The 26347-nt window shown below is 45.1% G+C and overlaps 1 protein-coding gene and 1 pseudogene across 3 annotated transcripts in view; one reads left to right on the top strand and one right to left on the bottom strand.

Moving 5' to 3' along the window:
• Window positions 1–7651: 7651 nt before the first annotated feature.
• LOC310693128 (large ribosomal subunit protein eL27-like) lies at window positions 7652–13191 on the top strand (annotated as a pseudogene). The gene has a single exon. The product of its transcript is annotated as a large ribosomal subunit protein eL27-like (transcript).
• A 3994-nt stretch (window positions 13192–17185) lies between these two features.
• The window catches only part of TTYH3 (tweety family member 3), a 76152-nt gene continuing 66990 nt past the window's right edge, over window positions 17186–26347 (bottom strand). The window contains exons 13-15 of one of the 2 annotated variants that reach the window (XM_083474754.1): window positions 25659–25734; window positions 23620–23723; window positions 17186–17287 (exon numbers count right to left, since the gene is read on the bottom strand). In XM_083474754.1, coding sequence (XP_083330880.1) covers window positions 23643–23723; window positions 25659–25734 — 157 coding nt within the window. In that variant the 3' untranslated portion in view covers window positions 17186–17287; window positions 23620–23642. The remainder of the gene's footprint in view (window positions 17288–23619; window positions 23724–25658; window positions 25735–26347) is intronic. The other variant, XM_083474755.1, reaches the window with a different exon arrangement.

Raw genomic sequence — 26347 nt, 5'->3', positions numbered from 1 at the left:
CCTTCCCAGTTCAGAAAACCGGGCTCAGCAGGATGGCTAACAACAAATTTTAAACACTTAATTGATGTAACAAAAAACAGCATAAAATACAGTATAAAACATGAATAACAATAAATTCAGAATTCAAAAATCAATTTAGGGGGAAAATTCATCCAATAAACATTAGATGATCACCAGGGCTAGCTGGCTAAATTAGTAATTTTTGGGCCAGCGAGGAGACCAGGGCAGAATTAGCTGTGGGATCCCAGAGCAGGTAAGCTTCATAAAAAGAGGAGGGGGAGGGAAGGAAAGGGAATAAAAAATCAGGCTAAGTTCAAATTGAAAGCCAGGCGGAATAGCTCTGGCCCTGAGGAAGGAGGTTAAATCCTGCAGAGCCCTGGTCTCATGAGACTGAGCATTCCACCAGGTTGGAGGCATCTCTGAGAAGGCCCTGTCCCTGGTGGAGGATGACTTCCTTAGGGCCCAGGACCTCTAAACCAGTGTTTCCCAACCTTTTTTGGGCAAAGGCACACTTGTTTGATGAAAAAAATCTCGCGGCACACCACCATTACAGCCCCGTGACGTCAGCGCGCAGTGTCACGCCGGGAGGGACGCACGAAAGTGAAAGTTTTCAATTTTTTCCCCTCCCCCTTGCCGGGGAACCTCCAAGCTTTGGGGGTGGGGGGGGAGGAGGCAGCAAAGCGAGGGACTGAGGGACCCTAACCCTAACCCTAACCCTCACCGATCACCCGGGAAAGCATGCGAATGAGGAGCCCCCGTGTCCTGCTCCCGGCAGCGGACGGCACAAAGCGAGGAGGCCTGGACAAGGCAGCACGCTCCCCGCTCTCGCTGCATCGGGGCTTTTCTCCTCCAGGCCGCTTTCGAAGTCCCCTTCTCCGCTCCCAAGAGCCGGAGCCGCTGCTTCCAGGCCCTGTCCGAGCCCCGACTTGTGGCCTCACTTCGAGGAGCGCCTGTTGCTGGGGACGGGGCTGCATCCCCCTCAGCCGCCGCCTCGCTTCCTTCCAGGAGACCCGACGGCTCCCCCTCTCCCGCTCGCCCTCCTGCGCCCGCAGCAGACCGAGACCTCCCCGCCCCCGCCCGGCTCGGCCCTACCTGGGCGCCTCCAAGCCCGGCCGGCTCCGCGTTGCGCTCCACGCCGGGCAGCTGCAGCGGGGGCGCGCGGCGGCCCGGCTGAGCGCGCCCCGGAGCCGCTGCGCCGTTGCTCGCGAGTCCCTCCGAGAGCCCTCGGGACTGACTCCGGAGTCGCGAGGCGGCGCGTCGCCCAGGGAAGGGGCGGCTTCCCACAAGTCCTCCGGGAAGCAAACGCCCTCGCCCGCCTCCCTCCAGGCAACATCTCGCGGCACACCAGGCAACATCTCACGGCACACTAGTGTGCCGCGGAACACCGGTTGGGAAACACTGCTCTAAACTATGATTATTCATGGACCTTAAGGTCCTCTGCAGGGCAAGACCAGGAGAGGCAGTCCCTTCCTGTGGTTTCCAGCAACTGGTATTCAGAAGTATTGCTGACTCCAATGGTGGGGGCAGAGCAGAGCCATCACAACTAGTAGCTATCGCTAGCTCTCTCCTCTGCCAATACATATAATCCTCTTCTAAGCCATTCTAGTTGGTGGCCATCCCTGGTTCCTGCAGGAGGGCGTTCCACAGTTCAACTATCGTCCTACGTTGACCTTCATGGGATGCCTGCAAGTTCTGCTATTACGACACACACAGAAAAATCTATATTCTCCATGCTATGTGTCCTACAAACTTCTGTGAGTTGGGGCAAAACTCTGGTGCCGTCCCCCCAACCCCACATTCCACCTCTGCTCTCATTTCTCAGCTAAGGACTGGTGGAAAACAACAACTGCGCACACAGAGGCACAAACACGGTGGGCTCATTTCAGACACCCATTCTGGGTGTATGGATTGGCAGTAGCCAATGTGTGTTCCCTTAAAACAGAGACTCTCTGCAATGCCTTTAAAAGAAAAAAAAGAAAAAAAAAGAATCGCACCCATAAGAACCTATTGCATTATGCTGCAAAGCACACTTTCATTCTCGCATGTCAGTGGAATGGTCTGCGTGTGGGGTGGTGCTGGGGATGATATATGGACTCTGGCTGGGAAAAGCCAGCTCCTGTTGTTTGCTTTGTAATGGTTCAGCAACCCAGAACAGCCACGATAACGTCTGGGCTGGCTCTCCACGGTCCAGCAGTGAGGGTTGGGTGCTTGCCACCGGAGGAAGCCGTTTTTCATCACCATCTGGCCAGCGGCTGCAGCCTCTGGAATAAATCTTCTGTCCCACAGTGAGCCAGATTTGATGGCTAGCCAGCAGTGTTATCAGAACAGCAGTATATCCTGGAAAAATCTACCTTCGGCTCACATTAGAAATAGACCTCTCAGTGTATTCAAGAGGCAGTAAGCATTAATCTACAGAGAGCAAAAGAGCAAACCTCTTGAGCGAGATTTAAGCCATCCTGCCAGGCAGCTGGACTGGGATTTGTGCTCTGGACTTCCAGTGCCAGTCAACCTCCAATTTCCTCTAACCCTTTATGATACAAATATCCATGAGCTAACTCCTAAACTAATACTTTCAGCTATGCAGAACAGCTCTATCAATGGCAATTGGTCCTGATGGCTATAGAGAACCTCCAGGTGAAGGGGCAGGCTATCTTTGAGTACCGACATGCATAGTATTGCTTTTAGGTCCTACTTCAAGGCTTGCTGGTGGGCATCTGGTTAGCCTCTGCATTAAACGGGCCTTTGGCATGACCCAGCAGAGCTCTTATACCCCAAAGGGTACACAGTCTGGCAGCACATAATTTCCATCATCTTGCTGAAGCCAAGCAGGTCCAGGCCTGGTCAATGCGTGGAAGCTCATGGACTCTGCCTTGATTTCTGCTCCAGAAGAAAGGTAGAAAATAAACAGAAGGGAATAAATAAATGCATGTATCAAGATTTCACATCTCACTCCCTGATGCTGTTATGCCCTTCAGGAACCACACATGACACTGGCCAAGGGATGCCTCCACTCTCTCATGGTTTGCTCTCCAGTCACAGCATCAAGTTGAGGAGCAACACAGCTTACACTTGAAAGTAGTGCACATGAAATTGCTGTGCAAGGTGCTGAAAATGCCTAAAAAGAGCTTTGAGGTGTGTGGGGGCCGATGGCCCTCCAGGTGTTGCTGGGGAGACTGCCACCAGCCCAAGGATCAGGGATGAGGAGAGTTGCAGTCGAGCAGAAACCAGAGGCCACAGGTGCCCCATGCCCTGCTTTAGTGTCCCATACAAGAAAAACAGGGAAGTTGTACCAATACATGACCATCGTGCAGTCAGAAGCAGGGTGGGCGACTACCAATTTTGGTTTCTTTTACGTTCCAATTTTTCCCCATCTTGAAACTAGTTTCCCACATTGCCACCACAATCTATGATTGTAAAAAAAAGAAATCCTTCAGAATATTTGTCAGCAATTTGCCCCAATAAACACATTGATTAAAACACTTATTTTCTGCAAGCAATTTCTCCTAATGTATTTTTGTACATATCGTTCGGGTGGAGACACACATTGCAAAATTTGGAGCAGCGCAAATTTCAAAGGATAGCTCTGCTTTGGTTTGCGGCTTGGTTTGAGATTTGCAACTTAGGTAGTTTATCCTTAAAATGCATAGGTAGTTTATCCTTAAAATCACATTTCTCCCTACTGAGCACATATTGTTTTCCTTGATTTCATTGAAATCAGCTTAGCTTTGGCTGAGCCAAAGTTTTGTTGGTCTACTTACTAAGATCCTACTTACTAAGATCCAACACCCAACTGTCAGAAGAAGCCAGTCCTGTTTAACCATCCATGCACTGGTGGAACATGTAGACCCTGCCACCTATGGGTATCTCTGCAAAACAATTCTACAGAGGTTTTGGACAATACTTCAAGTTGCGTGTTTATTTCTGTTACAAAGGAAAGGCCCAAAGGGGTCTTATGAAGTAGAAACAAAATCTTTGTCTGTATGGAGCCACTACAAGTAAACAGGATGTCCTGTCCCAGAAAAGAGCTGCAAGATGAAAGCCTTTAATTTTATTTTATTTTTAAATTGAAGCTTTTTTAAAAAAAGCATGTGACATAGATACCAAAGTAGAAGATGGCCACAGAAAAGGTTCTATTAAGAAAAAGAAAATGGTAGCCATGGCTGCTTATGGAATAATGAATCAACGCTATAGAATTGCAACATGGCAAGAGAAGTATGGCATTCAGAAGAGACTTAAAATTAAGTTGGAATAAAAAGGCCATGGAACACTCCTAGGGGTCACATGTATGCTGCCCTGACTTCCATGTTGGAAGGAAGGCAGAATATATATCTAAACAAAGCACCAATTTCAAGTATTGCTTTTAGTTGTCAGAAAAGACGTCACAACAAACATAGTTCACACAAGTTCTGCAAGCAGGGGGCAGAAGCTATGTTTTTTTCTGCTGCATTCTTTTACAGGGACAAGAAGGTCACAGAATTGTAGAATTGGAGAGTTGGAAGGAACCCCAAGGATGATCTAGTCCAGTGCAGGAATCTCAACTAAAGTACCCATAACAGATGGCCACCCAGTCTCCTCTTTTCCAGGCTAAACATACCCAATTCCCTCAACTCTTCCTCGTCAGACTTGGTTTCCAAACCACTGATTATCTTGGTCCTCCCCCTCTGTACCCATTCCAGTTTATCAATATCCTTCTTAAATTGCAGCGCCCAGAACGGGACACAGTATTCCAGGTGTGATCTGACCTGGAATAGAGTGATACTATTACTTCCCTTGATTGGGAAACTAGACTTCTGTTGATGCAGCCTAGAAGCGCATTAGCTTTTTTGCTGCTGCATCACACTGTTGACGCATGTTAAGCTTGTGTCCTAGGTTCGATCTCTGACATTTCCAGGAAGAACCAGGAACGCTGACGAGCCACTGTCAGGCAGTGTGGACTGTGCTGAGCCGGTTGCAGCAATGGACTGACTCCGTATAAGGTGGCTCCCTCTGTCTCTAAAAGCAGCGCCTGGAAGAGACAATGAAAGAAGCAGAGTGACAGAGATGAAAACCTCCCATCTTGCTGGGAGGAAAACGAAAGGCGGTCTAAGAGGCAGCTGAATGGAGAAGCAGCAAAGGTCACAGAGCTGTGGTTCTCACGTTCTACTCCTTGGCGGCTGGATCATGTCTAGTAAACTATTCACCGTCCCGCAGTTGGAACACCATCCACGAAGAAGCCATCCAACTCACCCAGCTGCTTTGTGTCCATCTCCGTTGAAGATGAAGAATGATCTGTGACCAAGTCTGTGGCCCCGACCTGACGCTGGAGCGTAGAAGAAAAAACCCTAACCAGCACCAAATTTGTGTGTTGTGGGCGAGGAGTAAATGTTTTCAGCTGAGCAAAGCTTGAAGCATTGACTGATGAATTATGCAGAATTGGCAAAACTGACGGCTAGACTGCGAGAAAAGGACAACAGTGACTTTGAAAAAGAGTGGGAACCTCTTATATTATATTTGCAGAAACAAAAAAAGAACATTGACTCGATGGTAGGATTTAAATAAACATTCACACCTTTATTGATAGAGAACAATTAATGTGATGAAGGAATAATATGGTGGACTGTAAACATCAGCAGTATATAATAAGGAGGACAACAAATCAGAAATGGAAGCTGAGGGAAGTCCAAAGAGAGGGAGGGGTGATGATGTGTAACATGTATGTTATTGATATGAGATGTTTGTAATGATAGAAAAGAAAATCAATAAAAAATTATATATATATATATATATATATATATATATATATATATATATATATATATATAGGACTCTTCCGCTACTTCCCCTCCAATGACAGAGCCCTTTGGCCAGGTCTTTCCTAAACACAGAATGTGCCAGAACTCCTTCACAGGAGCTCAAGAAAAACTCAATTGAATTTGTGTGCGTATTTGGGAGCTGAGCGTGTGGTCCAGGTACTTGGAAGCAGATCACGGGGGGGGGGGGGGAATATGCTTGATAAAATTGCAGAAGTATTACACCGGCTCAAACACTTGAACTTGATTGTGTACATTCTTACTCAGACTGTAAGTTTCAGTGAATGATATGGGCCTTAATCTAAGGTTACCAGATTTTTTTCAATGAATCCAGGGACATTTTTTAGTAGGAATGATAGGATTTTGTATGGGGACTGATTTGTAAATCCGGGGACTGTCCCCTTACCTTAATCTCGAGTCAGGGCATTTGGCATTGCAGTTCCTTTAGTTTCCCTTCCCAAGTAGAAATTAAGATATCATTTACATACACAGCAAAATGAGTAGACTATGCCTTTCAGAGTAGTGTGGGAAACGCTCCCTCACATCAAGAAAATCAACCTGCCTCCAACCTTCTTTGCAATGTTATTTTCCAGGGGTTTTTTAGCTGCTACAGCAAAATAGCTAGAATTACTCTTGCATCACCTCGAAAGACTGGTTGAATTGGATGGAGGCAGTGGGTTTTTATCACGCTGCATGTGTTAACTGACTTACAAATGGGAGGATGTCTGGATCATCAACATAACTGGCTGTGTGTGTGTGTGTGTGTGTGTGTGAATATAACACCTGAACTTTTCTACATTTCATTTCCTTTCAATGTCACAGCTTACAATTCACCCCTTCCCCGCCCATGCAATCTCTCTGTCTCTCTCTCTCTCTACTACACCAACTCAGTATAACAATTCATGCATCCGACAAAGTGGATTCTAGCTGACAACAGATTTTGCTATCATGAATTCCTTAGTCACTGCTTCAAGGCTCTTTTGTTTTTTCCTGGAGGTGCTTAAAATTTTACAGGGGACACATAGGGTGCTGCCGCCACCTGGTGGAAGCGGTGTGACACAAACACTTGAAATGTGAGTAAGCAGAGATAGCATTATGGTCTGCAGCTGAAAGCTGTGGAAACAAGATTAGATTGATGCCGAATGCAAATAGCAACTGGAAGAAGCAGAGATGGACTCCTTTCACAGAACCAAGTTAATCTACCCGCTATTCCACTTGTTAAGGGACGTGGGTGGCACTGTGGGTTAAACCACAGAGCCTAGGATTTGCCAGTCAGAAGGTAGGCGGTTTGAATCCCCGCGACGGGGTGAGCTCCCGTTGCTCAGTCCCTGCTCCTGCCAACCTAGCAGTTCAAAAGCACGTCAAAGTGCAAGTAGATAAATAGGTAACCTCTCCGGTGGGAAGGTAAACGGCGTTTCCGTGCGCTGCTCTGGTTCGCCAGAAGCGGCTTAGTCACACTGGCCGCATGACCCGGAAGCTGTACGCCAGCTCCCATGGCCAATAAAGCGAGATGAGCGCCGCAACCCCAGAGTTGGCCACAACTGGGCCTAATGGTCAGGAGTCCCTTTACCTTTACCCCACTTGTTCCTTGTTGTTGTCTTTTTTAAAAAAACCTGAAGAATTTTCTAGTTCCAGTGTGGCTATTTCAGTTTTGGCTAACCTAATGTGCTCCAATTGCTTTAGATGGCAACTCCACCAGCCCCAAGTAGCACAATTGGTGGAGGCTGCCTGCGCCATGGAGGGGCAGACGGGGAAAGCAATGCAGATATTCTGGATATTCCATATCTGGAAACATCATCACTGCACCCTGGGCACCTTCACTGGGTCAGAGTCCCACAATAGTTTGTGGGTGCTATCGCCGCTGCAGCTCCAAGTTTATGAAACCAGGGAAAGTCGTCCTTGTCTTCGCTGGGCGTTAGCTTTTATTGTTAAGAATATTGATGATGGCACCTCTGACTGCCCCTACAGCCACGCTCTGATGGCCAGCATCAATCGCTACCCACGCAAAGTGACAGCAAGCATGGGCAAGAAGATTGCCAAGCATTCCAAGATCAAGTCCTTTGTGAAGATCTACAATTACAGCCATCTGATGCCTACCAGGTACTCCGCTGATACTCCCCTTGACAAGACTGTTGTCAGCAAGGATGTCTGTAGGGACCCTGGGCTGAAACGTAAAGCCCGGCGGGAGGCCAAAGTGAAATTTGAGGAGATATACAAGACAGGCAAGAACAAGTGGTTTTTCCAGAAGCTCAGATTCTGAGTGGCATGCATTTGCACCAATAAATATTTTTTTGGGGGAAAGAACAATGGGGGGGAAAGGAGAACCGATCCAGGCATCTTTTGAATGCGGACAAGAGAAGTATTAACCATCCTGAACAGGTAAGGCGGTCGATTTAACTTTCACTGTCAATACGGTAAACAAAACCCGATCAATATGGCTTTCCCTACAAATGATGGGTCATCATTACACACCTTTGTGGCAACTGAGCCCACAATGGTTTTTGACAAGAGTTATATATTTGCAGCCATTGCATCAGGGAAGGTTTTCATGGCACTATGACTTGGGAGAAGCCTCCCCACGAAATCATGAGCTTTGACATGCTGTGCATCAGGCCACACTTCCCCATGCCCACACATAATAGTTGAGTTGGAAGGGACAGCAAGAGTCTTGCAATGCAGGAATCTCAGCTAAAGCATCCAATACAGAGGGCCATTCAACCTCTGCTTTGAAAAGCCCACTGAATCCATCTCCTCCTGAGGGATTTCGTTCCACTGTCTGATGTTTAGTTGGAATCTCACTTTTTGTAACTTGACGCCATTGGTTCGAGTCCTACCCTCCAGAGCAGAAGAAAACATCCAGCACTGCAGTGCAGAGAGTTGGTCAGCAGGAAATGTACCTCACACAGGCCAAGAAAGGTGAGCCACCCATTTTATAGAGGACAGGTCCCTGCTCTAAGGAGTTCTACCATCTGAAGTTCAATGCAGGGGCAACAAGAGGAAGCAGAGGCAGCAAAATACAGGGAAGCAACAGGCGGCTGCTTCAGTAACCCCACTTAGACTCAGTTACAGCAGGGCAGCCTTTGCCAAGAGATATGCCATCTGCAGTGGGTGGGAGTTGTAGTCCAAAAACTATGGATTTCACCAGGTCAGGGAAGGAAGCCATGGACGATGCCAAGGACTGGAGAAGGGGGCACATCTGCAACCAGTGCTGGTAAGCTCTGCCCCCTCCTCTTTCATTGCAGAATAGTAAGGGAGTGGGTGGCGCTGTGGTCTAAACCACTGAGCCTCTTGGGCTTGCCAATCGGAAGGTTGGCAGTTCGAATCCCCGCGACGGGGTGAGCTCCTGTTGCTCTGTCCCAGCTCCTGCCTACCTAGCAGTTCGAAAGCTTAGCAGTACAAGTAGATAGATACCGCTGGAGCTCTGGCTTCTGTCAGTGTGTCCCGTTGCACCAGAAGTGGTTTAGTCCTGCTGGCAACATGACCCAGAAAGCTGTCTGTGGGCAAACGCCGGCTCCCTCAGTCTGAAAGTGAGATGAGCGCTGCAACCCCATAGTCGCCTTTGACTGGACTTAACTGCCCAGGGGTCCTTTACCTTTTATTGCAGAATCTAAGCAACCAATTGCATGTTTCTCTCTGTGTGTGTACAAATCCATAAAACACAGTCCCCAATGCTAACAAACTATGCCCAAACTTAAATATAAAACAAAAGCCGCAAGGAACAATGGCAGTGATTTAAAATTAAGACACGTAACTCCAGGGCTATGCGTTTTCAAAGTTTATTTTAAAACATTAAACTGAAGCTGAATAGAAACCACAGAAATTACATTTAGAACTTTTTGTTTAGCATTTGCTGAACAAGGGGGGAAAGAAAACCCAAACCAGTAAAAAAAATTTAAAAAATGGTTACAGTACAATTTAATAAAACTAATGAGAGGAAAGGGAAGGATACAAAAACAGGCTCACTCCTCAGTTTATACCCCCACAAAATTTCAAAACATTTGGGGTAAGTGCAGAACACTTGAAAGCAACTAGTCATGTTCAAAGGCTTAAAAAAATTACACACATATACATGTGTATTTTTATATATGTATAAAGTGGCATGATATACAGTACAGCCATTGTGGTTTTAAACAAAACCAAGTTAGGAGAGAGAGAAAATGTCAGTTTTGTCTTCACTGGTATATTTCTGTGACAGTAAGTCAAAAGGTGAGAGAGAGAAGCCGGAAGAGAGAAGTCCTCAGGCAATTCCCACATTGACTCTTGCTAACAAAGGATCCAGGACCTATGTTGCCAACTGACCAGGAAAAGCAGCCTGGCCTATTCTTGTGCCTTTTTACAGCATGGGGACAAACACAGTCATCTCCCAATTGTGGCTGCCATTGGTCTGCTAATGTGCTAATGAAAAGCACAGCTACCATAGCTGGTTCATCCTAGTTGGCAAATCCCAGAAGCAAATTTAACAGCACCAAAACACCTGAAGCTCTGTGTGTGTGTGTGTGTGTGTGTGTGTGTGTGTGGTAGCAACATTCTTGCCAACTACTTCAACGCTCTCTGGAGATGGAGCCCTTGTGGTGGAGAAATTCAGAGTATAAGAATCCTAACGTAAAATAGAAAAAACCAACATTGCATAGAGAGGACAGTGGTGTTGTTCTTGTTGTCGAAGACACTCAGCACCTAGAATGATCCTGAGGGGGTAGAGCAACCCCTCTTTAAATATTGAAAGGAATAACACTTTGCTTTCCTCATAGCTGCCTGCTTAAAAACTGGCCTTTTCTTCCTCTTTTTTGGTGCAAGTGCACCCAGAAGGGGCAGTTTTCTGCTATAAATAAATAAATAAAAGCCCACACCTCTGCATCTTCCTATGCAGGACGTCAAAAGCAAAACTTCACCCAGTTGGGCGAGAGGAGAGCTGCCTCATTTACAGAGGAAAAACTGGAAGTCTAGTGAAGCCAAGCCATCTCCCCAATCCCACCGCCAAACTCTCATCTGACAACTGCATGTCAATCAAGAATGAAAAAAGTCTAGGCTCTAAGAGATCCCAGCTCTCACTTCCATGGTCCCATCAAGTTTCCCATACACTTTAGAGGTTATGGGAGCTTAAGCCATGGGTTGCCAATGAAGCGCCCTTGAGATCTCCCCCTGCAAGAGCCTCTGAGCCTCCCCACTTGATGCCCCCCTAGATCATTGGGTGATAAGGGTGGTTAAAAGTACATAGAGCTGAAACAGGAAGTTGAAAGAGTGGCTCTTTCCCACTTTCTTTTCAGCACTGAGCACTTCTTAAGGCTGAGATTAATTCTACTGGGTCGTTTTTTAATCGGATCCCTTGGAAAAGCAAAGTGTGTCTCTGCATCTTCTCTCTCTTGGGCAAGCTCAAAAATAAAGATTAGCAGCAGAGATTCTTTCTTGTTCTAGCAGATAACATTCCAGGAATCAAACTCTGCAGTCCTGCAACTAGCTGTGCATAGCAATTTCTCTCTCACACACACATAAATGGCTAAGATCCAAGACGCTACTCTAGAGCAGGCTCCCTCAAACTCAGCCCTCCAGATGTTTTGAGACTACAATTCCCATCATCCCTGACCATTGGTCCTGCTAGCTAGGGATCGTGGGAGTTGTAGGCCAAAAACATTTGGAGGGCCAAGTTTGAGGAAGCCTGCTCTAGAGGTTTCCAAAGGCTCTCACATGCCCCACAGACTCCTTTCAAACAGCAAACTCCCAATGTGGCTCAGGGCCTGCTCAAGACACAAGTTCAAACTGGGTTAGACTTAAGGATTTTGGGGTCCTGGCCAGCCATTAGTTAAAACAGGGTGGGGAAAGCCCTGAATTACAGTTCCCATCATCCATGATGATTAGAACCATTGGCTGGGGCTAATGGGAGTTGGAGTCCAACAACATATGGACACTGGTTTCCCATCCAAGTTACAGATTAATCGTGAGTAACAGAAATGGGAAATATCTAAGGTGAAGAAAAGGGGAACCCAGCTGATTTAATATTGCAGGCAATTCAAAGAGAGCACAATGAATTATAGCCTGAAAATTCAGGAAATGTATGAGATAAACGTTTGTATGGCATAAGGAGTTGAAATCCAAGCCTCCTAGCTATTAATCCTCATGGGAGGCTGGTCCTGGAAAAGAAAGATCTTGCCTGATATTCAAAGCCTTGCTAAGGATGGCAGAGAGTCTGTACGCTCTCCTGAAACGCTGGCTGAGAGCAGGCAAGAACAGTGTAAGTTAACACTGGCTTGTATCCATGTGGCCTTTTAAGAAGTATTTTTTGCATGTGAATCACATAAGCTTGCCTCCAGTTCATGAGTACCACACGAAAATTTATGCATGGGACACATTTCACACAACCAAAACTATCCCACAGTATCTCTGTTACAATCTGACACACAGCATTATGTGAAATGGTCCTATGACTTTCAACCTTCCATGCTGAAGTAGGAACTTGAACTGCAGGCTAAAGCTGTGTCAAAAGAGAGAAGCTCAACTTCTTTCTCATGGCTGGGTCAGCCACTGCGACATTGATTACTGCAAAATGTAGGTAGTATTCTTCCCCTTTGTGAACACACACAATGATCACCCTAACAGGGGATAAAGAGCAGAGGCGGCACAGGCTTTCTAAATAGTGTTTAGCACCAAGAATTTCAAGACATGCACGAATTCAAGCCAAGTGAAACTGGCTTCCCATCTGCTTACAGTAAGTAGCCCGCCAGGAGTTTCAACACTGCCATTTCTGCACTTCCAGGCAGGCAGAAAAACAAAAACAGGCGGCTTGTTGAGTGAAGTGTGCTGTTTGGCTTGGTAGGTCAAAAGCTGTATGGCCCAGGTGAATCTAGGCGCCACCAAGTGTCTGGGCTAAGCACTAATGTGGAAGCTTCAATTATTCTTGGAAATCGTACCCTGAGCACACACACACAAACACCTTTCCATGAACATGCAATCTGTGGCTTGGGAAATTCTGGGCCTCCCTCTCCTTCCATCACTGCTAAGCTGGTCACACCCGAGGCACTAAATGAAAATATGTTTCCAGTGGTATTTAACAAGGAATAGGGGACAACAGAGGAGAATCGAACTCCTCAGATCGGCATACGTGGATGAACGCCAAGTTCGTACACTGAACCCTTCTTTTTTCTTTTTCTTTTAATAAGCAAAAATGAACTCAAAATGGAGTCAGCTAACATTAACATACAGGATACAAAACACTACACTTATTTCCAGGACAGCACACACACACAAAAATAAATTCACAGCCAAGTCTTGATTCAATTTCCTTTTTTTTTTTTAACGATTACAATGCAGTCTTGAACACTGGACGCAGAGAGTCCAACATGCTATATACATTTCACATTGTGGAGATGTTTGTGTGCTTGACAAGGTTCTTGGTTCACAATTGTTTTTTTTAATAAAAAAAGTGCTGTGACAATGTCATGGGGGGGGTTGGGGGGGAGGAGAAGGGGAGGAACATGACCAAATAAAGCAGACAAGCAGATGGCCACAGATGCACTGGGGGGTGGGGGAAGAGAAAGAAAATCAAAAGGAGAGTCTTTACCACTCCAGTTTCCCATTCCGATGTCTCACTGCCTCATTTAGATTCTTATCAGGCAGTACTAGGTATCGGTCTTCCTCCCTCTCCAGAATTTCAGAAACTAAATCAAAGTTAGGGTGATGGTTCTGAAATGATTTGAGAGTCGCTGAGGAAATCAGCCAGGACACATTCCAAGCAATATGGTCTTGAGATTGTTCCCCCCCACCCCCATCACATTACTTAAAAACTCATACAAATTAGGACAGAGAAAAAATAAAGTTTTTTGTGGTTTCACTTGCTATACCAAAGATATTTAAGAGCCCCAACAGGCACCAAAGCCAGCTAAAAGATAAAACCGGCCAGTCAGCAATTTGGAATTAGTCTGTTCGGAAGCTGGCCTGGAGGGCAGGGCAGGGTGGGGGTGGAACAAATGACGCAGAGAACTCCTGAGAAGCCGACTCCACAGACATGCTGCAACCACAGATGGTTTGGGATTGCACAAGAGACTGCACAGAGTCACCTCACTTGCAGGTCACCGCTGTGTGCACTTCTCCTCGTGCCAGTGCAAATGCCCCCCCACGCAAGCTTCTTTTTCAGAAGTAGGTCCACTTAAACTAGCCTTGGAAAATCCCCACTTGCTGTTGGTGTCACTCAGGAATCCATATTGGTGTTGTTCTTTTCGTTTTTTTTAAAAAAGAGGTTCAATTAAAAACCAAGTTGAGTCTTGCCCACGTTAAGATATACACCAAGGTCCTGCATTGTATGCAACGAGGCAGTTAGATGCTGCGACTCTACGGAAGTTGGAAAAAAAGTCACATCAAGTCCAGAGTGCCCCAATCGAATCCACACAGTAGAGACCTTGCAGCTTTGCCTTATAGCATCACTTTCCCCCAAATGGTCTCCTTCCAGAAATCCAATGGAAGATACTAAGCACATCTCCATTTGGCAATTCATGATCCAGCAGTGTACCCGGTTGCTCCTTCCTCTTCAGAGCGTAAGTTGCAGCTACACCTTGGACGAAGGCAATTTCTATAGTGGTTACTGTAATGTTATTGTTGGTCCCTTGGTTAGCATCAGTATGGACAGACAGCATTTACTGGAGCATCTGCAGGGGTTGGGCTACTTGACCCTTGGGGTCCCTTCCAAATCTACAGTTCTATGATTTCATACTCTGTGAATCTCTTCCTTTCTACACTAGTGGGCATGGGGTGGGAGAGACCTTGTTTGAAGGCTTGCCTTTCTCAAGGCATTAAAAATCATGACTAGGCTACTCAGGGTGCTATTTGGGGGCTGCTTCTCCAGTATAATCTGAAAACTGTTCCATAAATTTAAGATGTTTTAAGTGTACACCTACATTTTTTTTTGTTTTAGAAGCATGAACAAACAAATTGTTTCAAAACCATGTACCTAAGCAGAATGAGGATTAACTCCCAACTGAGTGTGCACTCAATGTGGGTTTGCTGCTTTGCAATGTGCAGTATAGTCCTTAGAGTGGGAAAAGAGAACAGTTTTGGAGCTAAATGGAAAGTAATTATCAAGAGGTTGCCGGATGGCAGGGAGGACATAAACATTTACAGTCTTTAACTTTTTGGACCCCTCTCCTAATAGTATTGGGTAGCATATGACCAAAATCTATACCAAGGGGTAAATTTAAAGGCTTACTACGCTATTCATATACACGTAAATCTTTTTGACAACTGACTGAAGACTGTTTCAATCTTTTCTTTCTATCCTTCTGCAGGCAGCACCCAAAGATCCCATGGTCCTCTAGCATCCTCCACTTTCTCTGTTCAGCCCTGTTCAGGGAAGTTTTTAATCTGTGATATTTTACTGCATTTTTGGTTTCTATGGAAGCCGCCCAGAGTGGCTGGGGAAACCCAGCCAGATGGGCGGGGTACAAATAATAAATTATTATTATTATTATTATTATTTCTCAGTAAGCAGACTGCAAAAGAGTCACACCCTTGTAGGAAGTAACCTGTTTCCAAGGAGAAGGCATACAAACCTTCCCCTGAAAGCAGCCCTTTGCTAATGGAAGAGATACGGGTTATCAAGTGGGTGAACAACTCAGCTGATTAGAGCGTGGTGGTGCTACAAACATCAAGGCTGCAGGTTAGATCCATATGGGGCAGCTGCATTGCAGGAGAGTGGACTAGATGATCCTCAAGGTCCCTTTCAACTCTACAATTCTATCATTCTATGTCTGGAGGAGTTCTCCTCCAATACTGTCCTAGGTGATGGGACAAACTCACTGTGGCTTCTACATGAACTTAAACGAGGACCCCCCAAGTTCTGACAAAGGTGCCACGCAAAAAAGTGATCTGGTATCTCAGCTGACATTGGGAGGTATTTTACCCTGTCTCTAGTCACTTGTTGCGGGATAAGTTACACAGAAATGAAAAATCAAAGTGTTAAATAAGTAAAGGCCTTCCCTGTCCAGTATTTCCTGTTGTCACCCCACCCCCACCCCTGGCCCCCCATGGTGTTTTATCAAATAGAGCACCTTCAATGCAGCAGCTGTGGGACTGGTGCAGGCATCCCTGAACTTTGATCTCTCTCAATCTGCTGTTGATCTTTGTTGCCAGCACACATCATTTTAAGAGGCAACTGGAATGTGGTTTGTGCAGCCAATATGAGAGATTAGCATGGCGGGCCAAAGAGGGTGGTGGGAGAAAAAGCAAATATCAAACCTGTTCTGACATTCACAGTATTTTTGCTCCCCAATTCTGGGATACAGGAGCAGCATAAATCTGTAGATTGATTGTGGAGCTCTCCCAAACGTCTAGATCTGAATCCAACGCTTCTAGGGTCTTGCATGTCCCAATGCTCAGAACAAGCAGTAAGTCCATCTTGCCACAGGGGAACATTTGCACCAAACCTGGCTGGCACTCTTAGTTGCGCTTTCATCGTGTTACACTCGTGCCATGCGGCCAACAGCAGAGATAAGATGCTTCTCCCCCGTCTAATGCTCCTTAAGCATTGTCCTGAAATATTTTGGCACCAGAAGGAATGCTGGCTCCAGTTTCATGTCTGTACATCAGTGTCAAAGAACATCTGCTGATTGCTATTAGAAAGTCGAGTGGCAAAGTAGAGTGGGAAAATTCAGCACAGCCGATGTGAACTCATCCATGCATGTGGGTGCATGCATAGCGTGTGGGGAGTGAGAATACAGCAGTTGGCAAGGGAAGCCCCCTACTTCTCCCCAGGTGTTTGCACCTAGGTCTAAAGAGAGGGAGAGAGAAGTAAACTTGTACTGGAAGAGGATGATTGAATCAGCAGGCCTTCTCATTCTAACACGGAAGGAAGAGGTGGCCTCCCAGATTTGTCGATCCTGGAATGAGGAGACGTTTCTCTAGAGTAGCACAGAGATGAGAGATATGCAGTAGAAGCTGAGTGCACGTGAACTTTATGACAGTGTGCGCATTAAATATGGCTTCCTCGGATTAGTATGTCACATCCATAGTACTTCTGTAAGATGATCCACTTTTTCTAGGCTTGACTCACGTCACCATTTTCGTCCTCAATGAATTAGACAGAGGCCTGGCAGAAAAGGTGGCAAGCGGCTTGCAATTTCCTGATCGGCGGTCAACAAAAGCTGATCCCACACATAGCAGGGCAAGATGGGTGAACTGGCGAGTCTCCTGCAGGTGTGCACAGGACCTTGCTTCTCTGTCCACTCCTGCACACACAGGTGCAAGTAAGCATAGCCTTAATCAGTAATAAGCTTCCACCTAGCTTTGCCCCAAGTGCACTCCAAAGGGGTGGAGAAGCAAGAAAAGCAACTGAGCTGGATTCAGGACAGAAAAAAAGCAGGGCTGTTCTGCGAGGACAACACAGGATGGCAGCAGTTGGCACGTTTTGTTCCTTATTTTTTTAAACTTAGACCACATTCTAGTTTTTAATGCACACTGCCAGAGTCTGGCCGAGGCTGGTTGGTGGCGAGGTATTTGGCTCTCATGCTGGAGGTGTACTGGAGAAAGAGAAAAAAACACAAAGAAGACAGTAGATCAATTCAGAGTAATCGGCAAGACCTTAAGACTCAAGTATTGCTTGATACATCCCCTTGTATTAAGATCTGAAGTTAAATATCAAATGGTTAATCATCCTTTCTGATGCCTTAACAAAAGGTTCACCTAGGCTTCTGATGGATGCCAGAACCAAAACTCCTGGGTGTAGAAAAGGGCTTGGAAGATATATGCATAACAAATCCCATGATTTTTTGAAGGAAAGCCTCGGCAGTTAAGCTGGTATAAAAACAAACCTAAATTTGGAATTTAGACAAGCCATGAGTGATATGCCTATTTACAAAATACTTGCAGTGCTCAATCCAAGTGCTCCCCGATTAAACAGTGAGGAGAAAAAGAGGAGAAAAAGCAGAGATTTGGCTCACCAGATTTCCTCTTTCAATCATGCAAAGAAAGGAAGAGATGAGTGGCAATATATAGATACACTGCTATATCTATATTTTTTACTGTGAAATTAAAAAATGGAAAATTTAAGGGCACCATATGTGTTGCAAACTGAGGGCTGCCCAGGAACCCATGCTGGGAGGTATAAAGCAGGGTCAGGTCTTCTAGAGGCATTGCTACAATCATTGGCACAAGGTGGAAAAGAGGAGCTAGTGAGGGGGACACAATCCTACCTTTCCATCATATAATGCAACAAAACACATTGATAAGAAGCCGATTATGCATATATACACACACACACACACACACACACACACAGTGGTGCCCCGCAAGACGAATGCCTCGCAAGACGGAAAACTCGCTAGACGAAAGAGTTTTCCGTTTTGGAGGTGCTTCGCAAAACGAATTTCCTATGGGCTTGCTTCGCAAGACGACAATGTCTTGCGAGTTCCTGCTGGGTTTTTTTCCTCCCCCCCTTTTTCTAAGCTGCTTATCAGCTGATCCGATCAGCAGCTAAGCCGCTAAAAGGCGCTAATAGCGCTAATCCGCTAATCTGTCAATGGGCTTGCTTCGCAAGACGAAAAAACCGCTAGACGAAGAGAATCACAGAACTGATTCTTTTCATCTTGCGAGGCACCATTGTATAGGCATTTGTTATACACACTTGAACCAGCACATAATAAAAATAACCCAACATAAAAACCAACAGTCCAAACATTGATACAGTCCACCCTACAAATCCATCCATCCATCCATCCATCCATCCATCCAGGAGCCAGCTAAAACACAGCAGAGCACCCCTTCAGCTGCAGGGCCATGCCTTTAAAAGTGACATTTTCACTTGCCAATGGAAGACCGACAAGGAGGAAGGAACCCAGGCAGATATGCCAGAGGATGGTCTGAGGATACAAGATGTAGCACCCTGAGCTCCCTACTCTGGCAGCTGGTAGTTCTGGGTCTGGGTTGGTACCTGGGTCTGGGTTGGTACCTGGGCAGTAGACCACTGGAAATCCTTTGCATGCTGTTTTGAGTTCCAAGGTGGAAGAAAGGCACAATATAAATGAAATGAAATAAAGTAAAAATAAAAGTGTCTTCCAAGGAAGTGTGTTTCCTCCTTAGAGTCAACTTGGTGTTATCCCAGAGTCACTGTTTTACTCCTTAGCAGCTATCAAATCAACTTAGCTTGCTGAAACCAAGCATGGTGATGGACTCAAGTTAAAATCCAATGCTCAAAAACACAAGATCAAATATCGCTGAGTGAAATGAGGCTTACATGAGTAAACATGGATAGGATTCGGCTATTAAGTGTGGTTTCTCAACACAGGCCTAGAAATATTGCTGTCTCTTCAAGTCTTTGTGGCTAAAGCTTCTACTACAACACTTCCACGCAGGATGTTGGAACACCTGCCTCAATGGGATTAACACCTGTTTTTACTGGAAAGACAGATGTTCTTCTGGGACAGGTTAATGCTCAGCTATAAATGTCAACCAGATCCTGTTCTCAAGGTTGTTGCAGTAGCTCCAGAAGTACCCCTTGCTGGGCAATAGGCAACACAGAGGTGATAAAACAGGCAAGGTCACTCGTGATGTAAAGTTTTGCACGCTTTCTCTCTCTCTCTGATGTGTGCACTAGGGAAGAGAACATTGATTCTGTAAAGCAGAGCAGGTATTAGGATAAGAGAGGCAAAGTTAGTGATTCAACGGCATTCCTGATGCCAGCTCAATTTCCCATACATTCCCATGTATGAGGACATCTTTTCAGTCAGGTCTTTCACTGCAGATGACTTATGGACAGTCAACCCGACCTTTCAAATTTAATTAGATAAATACCTCCCGGTTAATATCGGTGCTGTTCCCACTGAGATAGATTCCTTTGATTCCCACCTTTCTAAAGAAAAGTTATGTCCTACAGACAAAAATATTACTCTCAAAGTTCTCTTGAAAGGAGAATCAAACCTTACATTTATTATGCTTTTATCACACCCTTTCCCCACGGAGCTCAGTGTCTGTGTACATTATTCTTTCATCCTCTCAACCAAGCCTTTCAGGTTCGGCTGAAATATAGTGCCTGCTCCCCCACCCCCAAATACCCAATGACCTTTAGGTCTACACCATTTCACACTCACATATACAGAGCAAAGCCGTTGTGGCTCAGCAAATGATTGTCTAACAGATGAACAACAAATCACAGTTTGTTCCTCCAAAGCTTGGTTTGCTACCCAACTACTCTTGCCTTGTGCCTGTGTAGCTTGGTGAGCATATGGGTGGGGGGGAGTGGCCAAACAAACCATAGTTAAACAAGGCTGGTGGGTTCAAACAAGATACAAAACCATAGTTAAAACATGCCATAGTGCACAACTCAACCTGCCATCATGGTTTGCTGCTGGGTTCAGACATTCAAACAAACCACACTTTGGCTAAACCAACCATGGCTTAAAGTTATGAGCATGTGGACCAAGTCTTTGGCTGTCTAGCTGAAGTTTAACTTGTGCAGGTCTACAAAACAGCAGTACTCTCTGGATCACCTCTCATTTTATTTATGAAGTTGGCTTGTTAAATTAACCAGAGTTGTTTTCAATGGAGATCTCTCATTCGAACACAATGCTAAGCTGGGATTCTGTAAAAGTGAAACAAACTCTGCCCCCAAGTCTTCCTCCTAGTTCCTTGGGAAGAGGAGGAGGAAACAGGAGAACCTGATGCTTGGTTCAACTTTTATATATTATGGATTCATTCACTTATGTAGGCAGTTAACATTTCTAAGAACTAGTCTATTTTATTCCTCACTTGAATGACACTGTGAATGTGGGTAGCTTCAATATCTTGCAACTGCCATAAATATTTTGCTGATAACCCTTGGCCCCTTCTCAGCAACTGAATTTAAGACAAAATATTCATGCCCTTTTTTTGAGCATGAGTCAGCCTGATTGGTGCTGATGTTCTGGTCAACATGTACACATTTTGGACTGCTGGAACATGTATCCTATCTTCACTAAAGATTTTCACCTGGGAGGGCTCAGTCTGCTAAATACATTTTGGGGACTTTGCTGATCTTTGGAACAATCCCAACCAAAACCTGTGCCCACATGTTCCAAGGAGACACTTCTTCATAAGGCGACAGTTCCACTTCTCTCTCCCTCTCCCCACCAATCTTCCTACTGCAAGATCTTGAGCAGGAAAATGTCTGGCCCCAACCTGTCTGCATTAGCTGCAACATACTTTTTTTTAAAAAAGCAGTTTTACTCAGAATTAAATATAAGAGCTTTCCCTTGACCCCCCCCCAAAAAAAAACATTTTCAAGATGTGTTGGGAACAAGATTAGTTGTTGCAGCTGCTTCCTGTATGTGGTGTTTCTTCCAATTGTTTCTTGCTGTGTAAAATGTTAAGCAGCTCTTTCCCCCTGCTGGTCCTAACCTCAGAGGATTTTTTTCCTTAGAAAGCAAAAGGGGAGGAAACAGCAGAACTACCAAGGACAGCTGGACTGGTCCTTAGTGGAAATTCAAAGTTTTTCTCCAGCAGAACCACACAAATACTACAACATGTCCTTAATCTAAATCAAGTTCTGGGGTGGGGAAGAAGGATGACAGGCATTTTATAGAGGCCTGCCACTTAGGGAGGGCAGTCTCTGCCACCCACATTCAAAATTCATGTATTCTTTCTAGTTAGCTATTGTTAGAAACCGTTGCAGGCCTACAGAGTAAGTTATGCATAGAAAAAGGGACAAACATTTTTGCTTCAAACATGAAAAAGGGTGAGTGTTTCGCCTGCGCTGATAAACTTGCAGTACTGATCATGAAATTTAGCCTTGTTTATGGTCCCACCAGAAAGTTCTATGCCCCCCTCCCCACAATGCAAAATGGTACCCCTGATTATATTCATTTCTTTGAGGTCTTTATATACCGGCTTAATTAATCGTAAACATTCAGTGTAACATTTGTTTTGTTTTTAAAGTTCAGATAGTGCTCTAATTTCATGAAGTATATTCTGTGCTGTAAAACTATCCTGGGGTGGGGGTGGCTGAAATACAAAGTAGGTAATACAGAACATTAAAAATACACAATGCAATGGGCAACTGCATACACCCATGAGAATTAGGAAATGCTGCATCCGGGGCTTGGTTGCCCAAGCAAGGCCAATGCAAGACTGCTTACAAGAGAGGAAGATGCAGTAGCATTCTGGAGAGTACAAGCAACATGCATTGAATGACGCACACACCCATTCATGCGCTTGATAAAGAGTGCGACGAGCCAAGGCTGTTTCCTTGACAGGCCAGCCATCTCAAGAGACCCACAAGCATTTGCCAAAGCAGAGCAAGCCAATGACAAGGAGGTGGCAAGAATGAAGACCAGGCAAGTGACACCGGAGAATGGAAGCCAGCGCAGCACAAAAGCCCCAGCAGGAATGGGTGATGTAGAGGCGTAACAGCTTGATGTATACAAACAGGTCTAGGAACAGGATGCAGACTGTGGCTAGTGGGCTGTGCTAACCAACCAACCAGGGAAACAAAAGAAGAACCTGCATCAGGGCAGGCACTTTTTCCAGGGCAGACGTCTTTCAGTTTGCTTCAGTAGATAAAGAGTGCAGGTTGGTTGGTTGGTTGGTTGGTTGGTTGGTTGGGCTTGTTTTAAAGGGATGAACCGCACAGGATTAAGCTCTCCCCAAATATCTGCCTCTAGGATTCAAAACTACACATGGCTCTCAAGAAGCTACTTTGTACTTAAGTCAGACCATTGGTCCATGTGGCCCAGGGCTGGCTACCTGCTACTGCCCGCCAATACCTAAGATCTCAGGCAAAGGCTCTTCCAGCCACACCTACTGACAATGCTTTTGTTATGAATATAAGGAAGCTTTATACAGAGTCACACCACTGATCCATCTAGCTCGGTATTATACATTTGAGTGGAAGCAGCTCCCCAGAATTTCCAGCAGGAGCATTTCACTGTCCTACCTAGAGATGCTAGGAATTGAGCAATGCACATGCTCTAACTTTGAACTACAGCCACTGTAGCCCCCTGTCCCCCCAGCTAGGATGCTAGGAATTGAATATGGACCCTTTGGCATATAAAGATGGTGCTCTTATCACCAAACTATGCTTATTCCCCTTTCCCTTTAAGATTCTACAGAAGTAGTTTTTTGATGGATTCTTGCCACTTAGCATCTTAGGAAGAAGAAAGCACCACATGGCAACTGTGTTTACTTGTACTGTAATTGATTAAGAAAACTCTATGGCTAATTTGTCAAAGCCAGAGGGGAACCCATTTTTAAACAGGAACCAGAGTAGCGTTCTTCCTGTCAAACCTTGCCTGCAAACATTTCTAATAGAAAGATTGTACGTGCAACACAGCTAGGAAGCTATTTTGAAACATGCAGTGGGCAGAATTTAAGTTCTCTGGATTATAGATTTGTTAGGAGAAGCTTTAGTAGCTGTTCTATGCTGGTGGCATTCTTTTTTTTAAAAAAATATGTGTGTTCCACAGCATCAGCTGCGATACCAAGAGATTCACTGAGGAAAGACAAATAGGCATGCCCATGCTAGCTAAACTGGGTTCTTCTCATGTTTTCAGTTTCAGACACTTGGCAGCATCCAAACTCGAGGCCTAGTTAGAGAGGAGGAGATTCCTCTCCATTACAAAACTCCTGCTAATCTGTTCATCTCCAAGAGGTGTGACTGACTGCCATGAAGACCACAGGAAGCTTTGCCAAGGAAAGATGTTGATGTTGCTCCATTACTAAGCACCAGGGCAGGCCTAGCTAGTGTGAACCCTGGGCAGGAAAAGGATAGGGTGGGAAGTGCAGGGAGAAGGAATGTGAATACTTTGGCACTGGCCTGGGGAAATAAGTGCAGGGATGGCAGGGTGTGGGTGGGAGTTCAGCGAGAAGGACCTTATTTCAGTACCTGTTCCGATTTTGCGGGCGCTGTTACCAGTACGTCCGAGCACTGTCCGAGGGCTTAAGCTGCCAGCTCATATGGCTGCTACTGTCCATGGCAGCCAAATACAACTGTGATGATGCAGGAAAGAGAGAAAAAGAGAGAGTGCAGCCTCAACGTGCATGAAAAACACAGTGCAAGCAAGTGAAACGCTGGGGTGTGTATGTCAATGACAGGGAAGGCTCTACTGTCCTATGGGAACAGACTCTGGAGCAAGGAGGAGGAGGAGGAAACAAGGGAAGGTATGACCAAGGGGACAAAAAGAATAGACAAACAATGAAGACGACGACTCCAGTTCTAGGAGTAGGTTTCCTTGGTTTCCACAACAGAAGCTGAGACAAAATAGTATGAGTACGGACTACGCAACATCATCTTAAAGACTTATTAGGCGTCTCTTATTTACAGATTTCTTACTCCTAAATTGTGGCCAAAGCTGAGTAAAAGGCATTTCCTACAGCTGTGGATTTGAGCCTTAGCTGGAAAAGCCCAATGGGCCACATGGCTCAGGGGGAGGACTCACATCCCATCCTCAAAGATTCTGCCTTCTCTTTCTCATCTGAAAGTAATTCATTGCATAGATAACTGCTGGCAAGAAGATGTCTCTGTTCCCCCCACAACTCAAAAAGTAGGAACCCACCTGAAGTCATTCCTTCTTGTACTAAAAGTATCAATTCAGATGCATGTATGGACATATTCTCTTTTCTTCTTTCATTGGGACAGTGTTATTCTGTCTTCTCAAAAAGTTCAGGTAGGAGATGAAGGATATTCTGCCCATCCCACATCTTCAACAGCACTCCCACCACACCTGTCTGAAGTCCCCCATCTCCCTCTCCCAAGAAATGCAATTAAGACCACTGCTAGTGACAAAGGACATTTCTTAATTAGAGAATGAAGACTCCTTTTGCCAAAGAGTAAGAGCTTTGCAGCAAGCAAAACTATGGTTTGGCTGAATTCTACAGGCGACTAAGATGATCAGGCTTAGCATGCAGTATTAGGGAGTTATAGTGTTTGCAGCTACAGATCCCACCACCACACTCCCAGTCAGAACAGTAATCAATTCCAAGAATAGATGTTTACATTTCCTCTGGAACGGTAACACCATGGCTGAGAAAAACAGTGTTCTCTGAAACGATATACAAAAAAAGAAAAGGGGGGAAAGGCTAAAAAGGAGAATTCTGAAGTTTGTTGCTGAGAGCTGGTCAAGGTAATCAACTAGGGCTGGTAGCACAGACTGTCACAATTTGTTCTTTTAAAATTCTCATTGCTTTTCTTTTATATTTTAGGGTGTATTTGCTTTCAGGAATGGCTAAATGCACTCCCACAAGACAAGTTCAGACATCATCAGACATCTTAAAAAGAAGGAAAAAAGATGGATTTATGTCATTCATATCTCAATATGGTGCTAAAGCACACTATCAACTCACCAGTGCAAAGGCTGATATACTGCAGGTTATTACAAGCTTGAAACCAAAGAAACTAAGCAGTGAATGAAACAAGGCTGAGCCTGAAACAGCTTCCAGGTCAATCAAAACCTTTCATGAAAGACATTTCCCTATTCTGAAAGTTTGATACAAATGTGAAAAAATTACCAATATTGAAACAGAAGACAAACCCCCTAAACACCTGTATATCTTAAAGGCAGATTTTGGAGAAGGATTCAGTGTTAATGTCAAAACACAGTTTCCACTACGAGCTCAAGAGTTACTATGGTGATATATCTGCAGACTTACTAGCAGAATATATTTGCAGAATTCTTCTAAAGGTTCACATCTGTGACAACAATCCTCATGTACTAAGCAACATGCATGTTTGTTTTCCTATATGAAAAGGAACCTAGACATTTTACCAGGAGACAAGCTGTGTTAATGTGTATGGGTGCAGGAAGAGCTCATGTTTCTGTTCTAAATAGATGCTTATTCATGAAGTAGTATATAGGAGCTGACTACACATATCTCCAAAGCAGATTTCTGTCTTACCCTTCAAAGCAGTAATTAAAACAGACTTACGGAGGGAGGTGGAGACTCCCGGCCAATCAAAGGTGTGTTCTCACATCGGGGGTTCTGAAAATTTGCATTCTGGCTCCTGAGGGGAAGGCAAGAAAGAGTAAAGCGTGAAAAGGTCATTCACTTTCTGGTTTACAGTATTTGTGGAAGTCAAAAATAAGGTGGCTGCATTCGTTGTGATCTTGGAATTGTAGACACAGAATGTAATCTGTGAACTGAGCCTTAACAGGCAACTGCTGCTCAACAGCAGATTAGGCTGGCGGATGTTATTTCCTTGGCTCAGTAGGCAGGCAAGAGATGTACCACTCCCATGAAGAGTCATAGCCCTGTGGTTATGTCCAAAGAGGCGCATCATATGCCAGTCCAAAACACGACCAAAACCTGCACATTATTCTGAGTTGTCTCTAGGCAAAGAATTATCTCATATTCCATATTATTAAAGCATATGGAAGATGTTCCATTCGTTCCATTACAGAGACAGTGGTGGAAATACATTAAGCCACGGGTGGTGGAGCCTTTTTCAGTCCAAGGGGTGGTTTCATTTGGGTGGCAACATGGGGGCAGGACAACAAATGCAATGTATCTTTGTACTACAGGGCTACTTTCTTAACATATTCACACACCTGCTTATAGCCCCCATCCAGAGAAGCAAGAGGCAAAAGCATTCAGCGTGCAAAGCAGGGCCAGGGAGG

This window comes from Podarcis liolepis (assembly GCF_965112155.1).
Source record: "Podarcis liolepis genome assembly, chromosome: 14".
NCBI lineage: Eukaryota > Metazoa > Chordata > Lepidosauria > Squamata > Lacertidae > Podarcis > Podarcis liolepis.
Note: the sequence above shows the minus strand (reverse complement) of the source record. Positions and strands in the feature narration are given on the sequence as shown.